We start from the raw sequence: 15,198 nt of genomic DNA, 5'->3' as shown, positions 1-15,198 counted from the left end.
CCAGAAATTTTTTTATAAAATATGAACATACAGAAAACATCTAAGTGAATTATTTAATTGTTAATTATTTTGTATTTTTGAAATGTTAACAGACATCTTTTATTTCTCTTTTAGTACAAGGAATTGGAATACACCACTTATATTTGACCTGAAAGAAGGAACTGTTAGCTTGATTCTGCAGGCTGAAAGGTAGCTTGTTTATTTTGATATTTGATTATTCAGATTTGGGTTAAAATATTGCATATTCTTAGCATTCTTCTCAGTCAGTGTGGTTCTTTAATAGTAGGATCAAATCAAAAACAACTTACAGTTTTAAGAATCTTAATTAAATTTCATAGACAGCTCTATGAATGTTGTGTCTCATTGAATATAGTACACTTTTCCTAGCAGAATATATTTTTAAAAGGGAAAAAAAATAAGCTTCACAAAGTTATTTGCTTTTGCTTTTGACATCTAGTATTAGAAAAGAGAATGATTTCATTTAGTTAGTTGGTTATTTTGTTATTTAAAATAACATGTCATTAAACAGAAAGTATACAGAATAAGCAATTGTATTTTATTTTAAACTATGTGATATGTTTTTGCTTTCGAAAAAAATTCTACTTTGGTATCACTATAACTAAAATACTAAGCTTAGAAATATTAGAAAAATATTTTTTCTTCAGGGAAAAGTTTTCTCAATCAAGAAAATAAACTTTCTCTGTTACTCCTTTATTTTAAACTGTAACCTCTAATTTATACAGTTTTCCAAAAATCCTATCTTGCATGAATCCATTATTATTATTAAACAATATGGACACATTATATCTATTAAAGAGTCAGAGGCTAAGTAAAGGAGCACCCCTGTTACCTCTTCATGAAAAAGCCCTCTTCATGCCTAAGCTTGCTCCCATACAGCTTTAAAGTCACATCTTAAGAGTCTTTGAATTCTTAATGGTCTTGGCTATCAGATTTTCCCCCCTATATCATATGGAAAGCTAGAAGAAGAAGATTGTGAAGAACTTTTAGAGGATGGAACATGTATTTTCACCATAGGGAACTATATTGGCAAAGGCATGGAAAGGGAAGTGCAGGGTAAGTTCGCGAAAAAGGGAGCAATTTGGCTTTAATAGATGTTTACTATAAATAGCATGAGAAGCTAAAAAAGAAGGGATGGACTCAGATTGTTGAATAAGCTATCTGTAATATATTTTATGTCCAACAAATATGATAATATGATTAAAATGAAGAAATAAACTTCATTTATCTAGGTATTTGATCTAAAAAATTATGTGGAATTGATAGTGAATTCCATTCAAATTAGCAAAACATGTATTACAGAAGCAAAAATTAAACTTTTTGACCTCAAAGACTTTGTATTCCACTGAGTTGATAAATGAGTTGTGATTGCATAGAATTTTGTGTATTTGGGGACTTAAGTCTCGTCCCCAAATTAATAGTCTTTATAACATGACTACATTTGTAAAATTATCTTAGAGTTTTGAACAGGAGTTGATTTCCATTTTGTGGGATGACATACTGATTATATCAAACCCCAGAAGATTACAGGACTGTGTCAGTGACATCTGTAATTACTCAAAAAAGATTAGTAATCCGTACAGAAAAAGTAAATGGATGAAAATGCCTTTTCTTCAGCTTGTGACATGTGGTTGAAGGTTAATTCATTGAGGTAAAAGTATATTAATAGATATATTTGGAACATTCACCCTAAGACAGCAAATTAGGCTCAAAATTCTGTATAGTAAAAAGAAATTCTAGATTTCATTTAAGAAAACACAATAGAGGCTGGAATGAGGTAGAGCTGAGATGCCGGGACCCAACTGAACTCTCTCACTGTTCCTGTCCAAACAAGTTAAAAGTAATACCTCCTGTCAAATCTTGGGAGTGGCAGAACCAACAAAAGTCAGGAGGAGACAGTTATCCAGCTTGATTGATAACTGTTGTCCATAATCAGTTGTGAGAGGAATGTTGGCACTTGTGGCTGCAGAAGAATAGGTTCCAGGGCCAAGTACTTGGAAACTGCAGAGGACCAGGGCCCTTTGTGGATAAAGACCAGAGTGCAGATTAGGAGAGCAGTGACCAGCCTCTCCCTAAATCTTACTCTCTGGAAGCCCTGAAAAACTTTCAGACTCTCAGAACTAGCTCTGAAGAGAACAGCACTAAAAAGCCTCTCCACCCCAGATGAACAGAGCCCAATTGTAACATAAAGTTCAACAACAAGAAAAGATCCTGATCATAAAAAGCTACTATGGTGTCAGAGACTACCAAGACATAAACTTAGAACACAAAGAAGAAAAGTGCTGATTAGACCAAAGCTCAACAAGTATCCCCAGAAGCGTTAAATGAATGGGAGAGAAAAAAGTGAGAAAAGTAATGAGACTTAAGCAAGAAAATTATGAAAAGAAATACTTTGGTTAAAAAAGTACCCCCCCCCCAATACTTAAAAAAAAAATCTTAAAAAATGCTAATGATGTAAGGTAACAAAAATTCACTGACAAAAATAATTTCTTAAAAATTTGAATTAGGGAAGTGAAAGTTAATGACTCCACAAGATTTCAAAAATATAACAAAATCTTCTTTTGAAAGAAAAAGTAGAAGGAAATGTGAGATGTCTCATTGGGGAAAAAACTGATCTGGGAAATAGATTGAGGAGAAATAATTTGAGTATTTTTGAACTACCTGAATAGCATGATAAAAAAAAGAGCCTAGCCATTATGTTTCAAGAAATTATCAAGGAAAACTGCCCTGATATCTTATCTTAGCTCCAGAGGGTAAAGTAGAAGTTGAAAGAATCCAATGATTTCTTGACAGAGATCCTGAAACAAAAATTCCCAGGAATGTTATAGCCAAGTTCCAGAGCTCCTAGGTCAAGGAGAAACTCTTGCAATCAGCCGGAAAAAAAACCCAATTCAGATATCATGGAGCCAGTCAGGCACACACACAGTTTGACAGGTTCCACGTTAAAGAAGCAGAGGATTTGGAAAATGATCTTCCAGAAGGCAAAGAAGCTAAGATTACAACCAAAAATAATCTACCCAGCAAAATGGAGTATAATCTTTCAGGGGAAAAATGGATATTTAATGAAAGAGGACTTTAAAGCATTCCTGATGAACAGAACTGAATAGAAATATTCAAACAGAAGATTCAAAAAAAAAAAAAAAGCATGAAAAAGATAAATAGGAAAGAGTAATCAAAGTATTTGATAATGTTAAACTATTTGTATTCCCATATGGAAGATGATATATATAAGTCCTAAGAACTTTATCATTATTAAAGTAGTCAGAAAGAGTACATAGACAAGGGCACATATGTGAATCAATTATGTTGGGGTGATCTGTAGGAAAAAAATGTAGGGATGAGAAAGAGGAATGCCCTGGGAGAATAGAGAAGGAAAGAGTAGAATGGGGAAAGTTTTCTCAAAAAAGTGGTCTGCCAGGAAGAGCTTTTATCATGGAGAGAAAATGAGTCAGAGGTGGTGGGCAGTGCTTGAACACTGAATTGATTCAAAGAAGGAAGAATATATGAACACAGAAATTAATATTATTCATCAGGGAAGTAGAAGAGGAAAGTAATAAAAGAAAGGGAGGGCAGATTAAGGGAGGCAGTGGTCAGAAGCAAACCAGACTTTTGAGGAATGAGAAGATAAAAATAGAGAAAGGGATAAACAGAAGAAAATAGGATGAAGGGAAATAGTAATCATAACCGTGAATGTGAATGAGATGAGCTAAACTAGAAAATGGAAGTGTATATACTAAAATGTTGTCACAAAAGACACACACACAGTGTTAAAATAAGGAGATGATGGAGCAGGATATTATGCTTCACCTGAAGCAAAATGCAAGGGTAGCAATCATGATCTCAGACAAAGCATAAGCAAAAATAGACCTAATTACAAGTGATAATCAAGGAGACTACTATTTTTGCTAAAAGGTACCATAGACAGTGAAGTAATATTTTGAAAAAAATTACAGCAAGTTTTTCTGATAAAGGCCTCATTTTTCAGATATATAAGAAATTGGGTCAAATTTATAAAGTTAACAGCCATTCCCCAAGTAATAAATGATCAAGGTATTTGAACAGGTAGTTTTCAAAAGAAATCAAAGATTTCTATAGTCATATAAAAATGCTCTAAATCTCTGAGATGTCACCTAATACCTATTAGAAATGGCAAATGGTGGAGGAAAAGAGGGAAAATGGTACCTTAATGAACATTGGTGGAGGAGTGAACTGGTCTAAGCATTCTGGAGAGTGTCTGGAATTGTGCCCAAAGGACTATCAAACTGTACATGCCCCTTTGATCATACTTTTTTTTGTGCATTCCTTTTGATGGCACTACTTCACCTGTACCCTAAAAAGATAAAAGAAAAAGGACATTTTTGTAGGAAAATATTTGTAGTAACTCTTTTTGTGGTACCAGAGAATTGGAAATTGAGGACACATGTGTCATTTGGGGAATGGCTGGACAACTTGTGGTACCTGACTGTGATTAATACCATTGTATGAGAAGAAGCGACGAGGGGACTGGCTTCAGAAAAGTGTGGCAGGACCTCTGTGAGCTGTACAAAGTGAGAACATTGTACACAGTAACAGCAATGCTGAGAGGTCATCAGTGATGAAAGACCTGCCTGCTCAGATCCAGGGCGGGTCCAAAGGATTCATGATGGAAAATCACTGCGCGGGTATGGGGGCTGTGCCTTGGATACAACCCACTGGGGGCTCTCCTGCTTTTTCTGTTAGCCAGACCACTTGTGCACCATGTAGGGAACTTTGTGGAAGCTACTCCTGGAAAGCTTGTGTGAGCAAGTTCCAGCGGGGCAGTGTGTGGGCTAGGGGAGTGAGGGTGGGCTGTCCCAGGGAAAGCTTGCGCATGGTCTTGGGCCATCGTGGCTCAAGGACTTCTTGATTTCTGTGTAACACCTGACCTGGCCGGGGGTTGGGACAGGGAATGATGCTTGGTCCTGTCGTGAGTAAACTCCCTTCAGCAACCCAGTCTGCCTGATTAACTCTCATAAAGCCTATTAATAATCATGCTGCTGTGAGCCCCTCTTTCTTTAGTATCTTAGTGTTCTCTCTGAGGGTATGCCGTTCTATAATTGTCATAATGAGGGGAGGATAGTCTACCACTTCACATTTGGTGCAGTGGGCAGGATGGTCCGCCCCCTTCCAACAATGGATTTTGGAAGTTCTTCATACGAAATAGCTTTTCAGAAGCCTACCAACAATCTTTTTTAAAATGTCTTCAAGAAGAAAAATGACTCACTTAATATATGCAGAAATAATTTCAGTAGATAGTTTTGTAGATTCCTTTTGGAATGAATCTTATATGTAAGAAGTTAAATGCTAAATTCTAAAACTTCAAAGTGAAAAAATGAATTTTTTGGAAAGTACAAAATCGACTTGTAATATTCCATTATGCCCAAATAATGCTTTTTAAAAAGTTTCTACTAAGTAGAAGGGGTCACGTGGAAGGAGGCCATTGTCAGGTAGGGAGGTTACTGTAACTGAGAAAAGTGACCAGTGAAGGGCCCGAATTAAAACCCATTGGACTTCTGGTTGTATATGAGATGCGAGATCTCAAATGTGGGAGACTCAGTGAATGACAAACCTGGTGACAGAAATAGTGATGTCAGAAAGAGAGGCACGTTGGGGAGGAAGACTAAGTTAGGGCCTTCTGAATTTGAGGTTCCAGCAAGACTGCTGTGGGGAGATGAACAACAGAGACTGTGGCCCATGGGAGATAAGTCGGAAGTTTTGGAGGCCTTTGCACAGGTGATCATCAAACCCATGAGTGAAATTATGAGATGATGTTGAGAGAGAGATGATGGCAACTGAAGCTAGAACACTGGGGAAGAGTGTTTTAAAGAACTGGGAAACCGTAGAAGAGCCACGAAGGAATTAAAAGTTAGGTTTAGCAGAAGGGAGATTTTTATGTTTTAGAAATCAAGGGAATAGAAAATATCCAGGAGGAAACTCTAGAGTGGTAAGTATTCTAAAACATTATTTAGGAGGAGGAAGAAGCTTTAAGAAAAGATTTTGGAAGTGGAGCCATGGGAACGAGAGCACAGAACTCAGAGGATTTGTATGGAAGATGTCTGGGTGGATTGTTATTTTTACACTTCTTTATTTCAAAACTGCAAAAACTTGTTCCAAATGATGTAAAAGAACAACTTCCATAGAAAAAATTGGAAAATTAATTTGTCAACTTTTCTATTTATAGGCATTTTCTTCTTGTAGATGGAGGAGGCATCTACTTATATTCTTATGAAGGACGATTCATTTCCTCTCCAAAATTTCCCGGGATGAGAACGGATATTCTGAATGCCCAAACAGTCTCTTTAAGTAATGATACCATAGCAATAAAAGACAAAGCTGATGAGAAAAGTATGTATATTTTCATTGCTTACCCACATTCTAATTAGGTTCATGCAAATGTATCGTTACCATTGAATTACTTCTTGGGTTTCAAAAACCTGTGTTTCTCCCTGTGCAAATACTCACAGAGTTTAGATACTTGGTGATTTAGTGACTATCTGCCAACAAGAGGCTGTGACCAACCTCTCCAAATTTAAGTCTGCTGGCCTTGGAAAACAGACCTTGTAGACCAAGCCCATGTTCAGAGCCTTTCCAACCTAGTAAAATAGACCTCTAAAAAAAGTAACTGGAAGCATGTTCTATTTATTTATTTATTTATTCTTTCTGAGACAATTGGGATTAAGTGACTTGCCCAGGGTCCCACAGCCAGGAAGTGATAAGTGTCTGAGGTCACATTTGAACTCAGGTCCTCCTGACTTCAGGGCTGGTGCTCTACCCACTGCGCCACCTAGCTGCCCCTGAAAGCATTATTTTCAAAAAATATCCCCAGGTTCAGACTTGAATCATAGGCTACAACAAAAAGTAATAAGAGTTTTCTTGATTTTTGTTTATAGTAGATTCTTTCCAACTTAAATATTTCTCTTACAACTCTTTCCCTAAAATCAGTACTTGTGGACTTAGATTGAATTGGAACAAAGGTTATAAATCATTGTTCCCTTGCCAGCCTTAGTGTGGTGGTGACCAGAGACTGATGACGGTCCTGCTAGTCCTGTGGATGCTGGTGGGTTTTGTCAGGTGGGAAAGGGCTGTGTAGACCTGGCAGTGGGCCGCACACATGTCCAGGGACCAACCCCGCTGAGTTGAGGGGGGCATCACTAGGTGGACCACCGTTTTTAAGGCACAGCTACTCTCAGAGAAACAAATTCCCATTTGGCTTTATGTTGGCACTTCCCTACAGATAAGGGGTTTATATTTGTTAAATGTTCGGGGAATCTGCATCTAGCAAAACTATGTTATAAAGGGTCTCACTGTGCCAGAGAGTTGATGTATTGTGGACTCAGTGTCCTTTAGTTACATGTAGCTGTTAGTATGGTAGAGAAAATGTATCACGTGAATGTTAATCTGGTCAGCCAGGCTGACGTTATAAAAGGGCTCTTCAGATCAAGTCTTTAGCTGCCGTGAGACGTTAGCTCCTTATGGGCTCCATAGAGTGTCCCCTGAAACAGCCGCGGGATGTTAGCTCCAATGGGCACCGCAGAGTGCTCCCGTGTGACCAGCTCCCCGGCTACCCAACTCCGGCTCACCCGGCGCTGTTAGAGAGGGCACCGTCCCACTTCCACCAGTCAAAGCCACCCTTTGTCTCCTGTTTTAAGTGGCAGTTGGGGGTCTTTGAGTGGTCTGGCGCGGGCACACCTTGCAGTGTGCTTCAGACAAGCTTCAGAGCATGCAGGGATTGGAATAGAATTTGAGATCTGATGTTAGTCTCCTTTCCTTCCCATTTTTTCATTGATTCTCTCTTGATATTCTTGATCTTTTGTCCTTCCAGATGAATTTTATTTTTCTATCTTTATAAAGTAGTTCAGCACTGAATGAGTAAATTAGGTAGTAGATTTTATTATATTGGTTTGGCCTACCCACAAATAATTAGTATTTATCCAATTTTTATCTTATATTTGCATGAAGAGTTGTTTATTTGTTTATTTATTTATTGGTGAGGCATTTGGGGTTAAATGATTTGCTCAGGGTCACACAGCTAGGAGATGTTATGTGTCTGAGTCTGGGTTTGAATTCAGGTCCTCTTGACTTCACGGCTGGTGCTCCCATCTAGCTGTCCCAAGATTGTTTTATGATTGTATTCATATAGTTTCATGTTTTGGCAAATAGACTCTAAAGTATTTTATATTTTTCATAGTTATTTTGAATGGGATTTCTCTTTTTTGTTTTTTTCTCCTGGATTGTGTTGGTAACATACAGAAAAGCTAATGATTTATGTGGGTTTGTTTTATATCTTGCAACTTTGCTGAAACTGTTAATTGTTTCGCTTTGGCTTTTTGTTTGACCCTTTAGGGTTCTCTAAGTAAATGAACTCATCATCTATAAAAAATAATAGATTTCTTTCTTCACAGTCTATGTTTATTCCTTCAATTTCTTTTTTATATCTTATAGCTACAGTTAATATTTCTAGCACAGTGTTAAGTAAAATTGGTGATAATGGACTATCCTTGCTTCTCCTCTGATCTTATTGGACCATCTTGTCCTACTTCCCCATCTTATAGGGGAGGAGTCCAGAGCCAGCAAAGTTAAGTAGAAATAAATGATGAGATAGCTCAGAAGTGGCAGGACCAAAATTTGAGTCTGGGTCATGGGAAAAAAGTCATGGCAGATGTCATTACCAGGCCAACCCATTCTCCAGTTCCACTTAATCAGCCCAATTTGCCAACGTTGCTGATCCACCTGGAGCTGGTATGGCTAGTATGGAAGATAGGCTGCTGGCTTTGGAGTGAGGAGGACCTGCCTTCAGATTCTAGGTGTGGGAAGGAAGACGAGTGACTTCACTTGTAGGGACCTAAGGCAGCTCTGTAAAGCTGCAGTTGGCAAGTAGATCGCTGCTCAGCCTTGAGAGGTCGAATTTTCCTCATCCGGTGTTCCCTGCCCTGGTGAAATCAGATGTTTGGCCCCCCTTGGAAAAGGACAAGACCCGTAACTTGTGCCTCATCCATATCTCTCCCTTTAATAAAAATCAGTGTTAAGAAAGGTTTTTGTTTAATATTGACCTTTTTTATTTCTGCTAAACATGTATTTGTGGAAAATGACTGTGAAGAAACAATAGAAGGTTATAGCTATCTTCTGGTTGTAACTTGAAGAATGATAATGTACTTTATGTGGGATAAAAATGTAAAGGAGGGACTTTTCTTTGGAATTTATTAGCTAATTTGGGAGATACGCTCATTCTTGCCATTAGTATGTAGATTGGGTTTTTTTTGGTTTTATAATTTTTCCTAAACACAGCACAGTTCACAAGCCAGATTTGGATTATTTCTGATTTTCCTTGTGAAACACTGTTACCCTAGTTTTTAAAAAACAGTCTTAATTCATGGGATAATATATTTTAGGAAATCATATTCAACCCATCCCTATTTTTATGTGAAGATTTGGGCCTTAGTAGTAAATTTGAGGAGGCATTCAGAATCCTCTTGTATCTAGAGAAAGTTATGGCAATTTTTATTAAGAATGACAAGTTGGGGGCAGCTAAGTGGTGCAGTAGATAGAGCACCAACCCTGAAGTCAGGAGGATCTGAGTTCAAATCTTGTTTCAGACACTTAACACTTCCTGGCTGTGTGATCCTGGGCAAGTCACTTAACCCCAATTGCTTCAGCAAAAAAACCCAAAAAGAATATGACAAATTATTGAAATTTACAAGTATAAGAAATGTTATGAGATACCTTAATTGATATTATGATTTTTTTTAGTCATCTTCTTATTTGAAGCATCATCAGGAAAACCACTGGGTGATGGAAAAATTCTTTCACATAAGGTAATGGATGTTAGAAAATTCTTCTCTAAATAATGTGAAATGTTTATGTACTTGAACCTTTAAAATACCAATAATTTTGTAGGTAAAATGGATATAGTTTAACTGTATAATTGTAATCAGTGTTGTCTTGTACGTGAAATGTTTTGCCTAGAAAAATATCACAGTTTAAATAAATAATCACTGACTAATGTCTTCAATAGGGAAAGCAAATTTGAAATTAAAGAATTGGGATCCTATTTACACTTATGTTATCTAGGATTATAATTTGTTTCATGTAAGTGAGGTATTTTTGCTTTGATTAAAGTGATTGATAGCCATGAGCAAATGAAGCTATTTGAATTTCATTATATCTTAACATGCTTCAGCCTTCATTTCCATACCATGTAAAAATATATTTAAGCTAGAAAATGAATATTTTTCTCAACAGAAGAATAAAAAGACTAATATTGATGAATTTACTCAGTTATTTAGTTGCTACAGATTCTTGATGATGGTCACTTTTTAGCTTTTAAGGTGCCACTGTTGTGTGAACTCAGGCAAGTCCCTGTTCTCCCCAGGAGCTCAGCTTCCTCATATGTAAAATGGGGGCTTTGGACTAAATGACCTCTGAGATGCACTCGGATTCTGTTACGGTGTGATTGAACCCTCTGGTGTCTCGGATGTCGCCATTGTGGGTCTTTCTCTTCAGTTCAGAACACAGTGAAGTTCTCATCATGACTGACTAATTTAGGTCCAAGAGGTCTAGGCTTTGGAGAACTAAGAATGATGGGAAAAATCATTTGTTCTTTTGAGGGATTCCTCTAGTGAAAGGCAGGCTGTCTCCTAAGGATGCCCCCTTACTGCCTGGGTTTAGAGCTAGGGCAGACCCAGGGGTCTCCTTTCCTGGGGAAGTCAGGTAAATAGGGAATGATGGAGTGGCCAGGTCCTCCCTCCTAAGGGCTCCTTAACTCCAAGCTGCTGCTCCATGGGTTCATCAAAGCTGTGTTTGCTCTTTATAAAGGTGACTGTACCTGTACTCCCCCTTTCACTGAGGCTGATCTGGTAACAGAGGAGCAGATTATTCTAGTTTGGAGCTAGTAATTCCTTTGGGCCATGAGCATTGAATTGGAATCTCATCTGAAAGTGTTAGTAATCTCTGTTTGCATTGTAAATTTGTGTCTGGTATCTTGGAGGGAGTTTCCCCCAATTAGTTGGAAAAATATAAATAATTTCTTCAAATCTAGAAGTCTAGCAGTTTATTCTTCACTTAACTCCATTAAAACTCTTATGCTCCTTTACTTGTCTACAATTGACAGAGATTTTGCTTATGTGTAATTTGAAATAGTGGTATCTGCCCAGTGACTAGAAAGCCAGCCCGCAACTGGCACGACCTGGGCTGGATTCTTGCCTCTGACACATCTTGACTGTGGGACCTTAGGCAAGTCAGCTTACTTCCAGAGCATTGATGGCCTGCATCAACCAGAGGTTCTCCATGTCTTACCAAACCTAATCCCTGTCCCATAATTTAAATATCTAATTTGACACTCATGTGAGAAAGTGTGTAGGGGCTGAGAGGACAATCCTAATGAGGTTGCACATCTCCCAAAGGCCTTTAATGTCTGAACAGCTGGATATGTTTTGCTTATGATGTGACAGTCCAGCTGCTGTAGCTGGGATGGGCGTCCCAGAGAGGCCTCGGTGTCCTATCACTGGCCTGTCTCCTGTCTGCTCCCCTTGAGCCCCCCTCCCCTCCTTGCTGTCAGTCACCTCACCTTCTCTGGGCCATTCATTTTCTCTTAACCGTCTCTGCTCACTGAACCATTCAAGGTGGGGGGGGGGGGAGGGGCGTGAACCCTGCCCACTTGTATCAGCTTCATGCTTGCCTGCAGCCCAAGCTGGAGCACCTCCAAATGGAGAGTATTTGTCTGCAGGATCAAGATTTTGCCACAGAAGACAAAGGCACTGACTCTGGCCCTTTCAAGTCTCAAAGCCACTTGAGTGAGTCTATCAGAGAGAGTATGCACTGATCCAAGCATCATGGAGCCCAGACTTGGAGCCTCTCTAAACTAGGCCCACGGCTCCACTCTCAACCAAACCAAGATGGGATTTGTGGTCCTGCATCTAGAAGTGGGAGGGAGCCACCAAGGAGGAAATTAGGACCCCCCTCCTCTGAAGGTCACCCAAGGGCAGAGCTCCTCCAGCTCTTGATGCAGTGCTCTTGTCCACTGTATCTCGTTGCCTTCCTGAAACTCATCATTTCCCAATTACCCAGGCAGGTGCATGATGAATATCATAATCTGCCCATTAGAAATTGTCATTTGCCCATTAGAAATTGTCATTTGCTGGGGGAATTTAAAAAGTTTATCTTGACCCTCAAGCAAACTTTTGAAAAATTAGCATTTTTCCAAGCTGGAGATAGGTCCTAAAACTCAGGTACAAGCAGGCTCAGCAACATATATTCCAACACTTTGGAAACTGAGTCTGCAATTAACTTGGAATGAGCTTACAATGATCATGCAAGTTTTTTTAACTTAAAAAAAATTTTCATTGACCAAGAATTCATTTTTTTTTCTCCTCCCACTTCCCTCCACCCACTGGGGAAAAAGAGAGCACCAGACAGAGACAAAGAAAAATGAATCATCAGCACAATTAAGCAAAACATTCCCACCTCAGTCATGTCCAAATATGCCTTTCTTATTCTACATATTAGATGTATGGGCAGCATTCTTTAATCTGTTCTTTGAAATAGAGTTGGACATTTAGTTGATCAGAATTCTTCAATTATATTAATATCATAGTATAAACTAGGTTTTTGGTCTGTTTACTTCCCCACGGCCTGAATTCATAATTCCTTTCCATGTTTCTTAGAAACCATCTTTGTCCTAACTTCTTCAAGCACGGTAATATTCTCTCAATTTCATTTAGCCATTCCCTAGCTGATCTGCATCAAGGCCAGACTATCCACTCCCACTGGGATGAGCAAGCCCAGACTCAATTGAACCCTATAATACAGGCCATTTTTATTCCATCTATGGATTTTGCTATTGATTCTTTCTTTTCCTCACAAGCATCATCCTTCTGCTTGACTCTTTAATTGGAGTTTGAAGGTCAATCAGATGGAATTGGAGACTGTCCTGGACATCTCTACAACAGTCTGCAAACAGTTCTCTGACTGCGGTCCAGTCCCTTACAAGAAGCCCCTTGGAATTGAAGAATGGGCTTGCTGGAATTGAAGAATGGGTTTGCTGGAATTGAAGAATGGGCTTGCTTATCAATTCAGAATCTTCCTCCTCACTGGCCATCTTTCAGTCTAATGCACAGGGCCATTCAGCTGGTGATCCCCAAAAGATGGTTTTTTACCTGGAACTTCCAAAAACTTGTTGATTCACAGAGTTTTTCACTGGTTGCTGCTCATGGAGAGAGACTTCTTCCCTCCTCTCCTATAACAGCTTCATTTTTTTAAATCAAAAAGCTGGAGGGATTTTTAGTAAGGAAGTAGAAAATGTCCAGCAGGATTTTGGGGGCTGAGGCCGGGGATAAGAACTACAGGCTGTAGAAAGTGGGATATCTGTGAGCCACACGTAAACAGAGGGGGATTTCTTTTCCCAACTTGGAATTTATCTGTGCAAACCCCAAAACCAGAACTGTAACGCCTTTCTGAATATCCTAAGTGGAGGCAGGCTCACCTGAAAGGGCTTATAGTAACTTGGCAAGCAGATGTGACTTATATCCAGTGTACATATGAAAGATATAAAATTAACACTTATACTCAGGTGAAAAACCCTAATCATACTTTTTTTTTTTTCCATTTTTTTAATCTTAGAATGAAATCTTGGAAATTGCTTTGGATCAAAAAGGACTTACCAATGAAAGAAAAATTGCTTTTATTGACAAAAATAGAGATCTTTATATCACTTCCGTTAAACGATTTGGAAAGGAAGAACAAATTATTAAACTTGGTAAAAAGAACCTATTTAAACTCTACCATTCTCTCAACAACTGCTTTGTCATGTGGAACATAAACTTCTTGCGGGGAGAAACTATTTTGTATTTTTGCCTTGATATCCTAGTTCCTGAAACATTGCCCTAAACATAATAAATGCTTTTCAGATGTTGAAAAGTATATGTTAATATTTGGCTTATTCAAATAAACATATGAATTTAAGTGACTCTTAATCTTAACTAAGAGACATTTGGCTCAATTCACAAGGCTTGTTTTCTGCTTATGTGTCCCAGAGTTTGACCTTGCCAATTGAAAATGTTATGACTCAAGAAAAAACAGCTCCGTTAACTATCATTCTGAAATGTTTTAAGAAGGATTTTTCAGAAAGTTTATGTTTCATTTATCATGCAGCGAGGAGAGGTGATGACATAAAAGGATGGGAGGGGGAGAGTGGGGGTTGGACTTGAAAAGACAGATATTGTCTGTCTTGTGGATGGCTTACTTTTTTCTTTTAAGGATACCATAAATTCAACCTGTAACTTAAAAAAAAAAAACACTAGGGGGTCAGGACATCATTGACATCAGATGCTTTAGAAAGATTTTTAAAAGTACAGACACATATAGACACCCACACGTACACAAATGGAGAGAGAGCCAGCTACAGAGCCTAGAAGGTCTGGACCTAATCCTGCATCTGCCATATGTTCCCTTGGTGAATATGGGCGAGTTCCTTAACCTCTTACAGGGCAACTTTCTGAGCCAAACCACAAGGGGCAGCGGGTAGAACCAGACCCCAAGTCAGGAGCATCTGCGTTCAAATGCAGCCTCAGGTGCTTGTGTGATTGTGGGCAAGTCATTTAACCCCAGCTGCCTTGCCAAAAAAAACCAAGCCCTTGCAGAGAAGGTGCCAGCCTGAGGTCATACAACCTAAGTCCTCAGTGGCAGTGAGACCGGGCCCAGATTTAATCCTCACACTTCTACCTCCCACAGCAATCTGCAAGCAAGCTGCTGGATAATTTTAAGTGACTTTGAAACTTCTTTGTAAAGTTACTTTTAATAATTCATTTCACAAACATTTCTAATAGGAATGTTATTAATGGTAACTCACAAGTAACAATTATCAATGTATTGTACATGGTGTCAGTGAAAATCCTGTGTAGCACAGTTCTAATTGCCTTTCCACGTGCAGGTACCATGGTGCATACTTTGGCCTGGTGTGATACCTCCAATATACTTTGTGGACTTCAAGACACTCGTTTTACAGTGTGGTATTATCCCAACACAGTATATGTCGATCGAGATATTTTGCCCAAAACGTTGTTTGAAAGGGATGCAAGGTAACATCTCTTTTGCATGAAGCAATATTTATTGTAGCTAATAAACATACAAAAAATGCTAAACCTGTGTCTTTACTTAGAATTTTAACAG

The 15,198-nt window shown here is 38.6% G+C and overlaps 1 protein-coding gene across 3 annotated transcripts in view; it reads left to right on the top strand.

The window, feature by feature from the left end:
• The window catches only part of IFT80 (intraflagellar transport 80), a 92,049-nt gene that overhangs the window by 60,511 nt on the left and 16,340 nt on the right, over nucleotides 1-15,198 (top strand). For all 3 annotated transcript variants that reach the window (XM_031957594.1, XM_031957597.1, XM_031957596.1), the window contains 5 exons: nucleotides 115-189; nucleotides 6,218-6,381; nucleotides 9,784-9,848; nucleotides 13,651-13,786; nucleotides 14,960-15,107. In XM_031957594.1, coding sequence (XP_031813454.1) covers nucleotides 115-189; nucleotides 6,218-6,381; nucleotides 9,784-9,848; nucleotides 13,651-13,786; nucleotides 14,960-15,107 — 588 coding nt within the window. The remainder of the gene's footprint in view (nucleotides 1-114; nucleotides 190-6,217; nucleotides 6,382-9,783; nucleotides 9,849-13,650; nucleotides 13,787-14,959; nucleotides 15,108-15,198) is intronic.

The sequence above is a fragment of the Sarcophilus harrisii genome, chromosome 3 (assembly GCF_902635505.1).
Source record: "Sarcophilus harrisii chromosome 3, mSarHar1.11, whole genome shotgun sequence".
NCBI classification, from domain to species: domain Eukaryota; kingdom Metazoa; phylum Chordata; class Mammalia; order Dasyuromorphia; family Dasyuridae; genus Sarcophilus; species Sarcophilus harrisii.
This window is presented reverse-complemented; position numbering and strand designations above follow the sequence as displayed.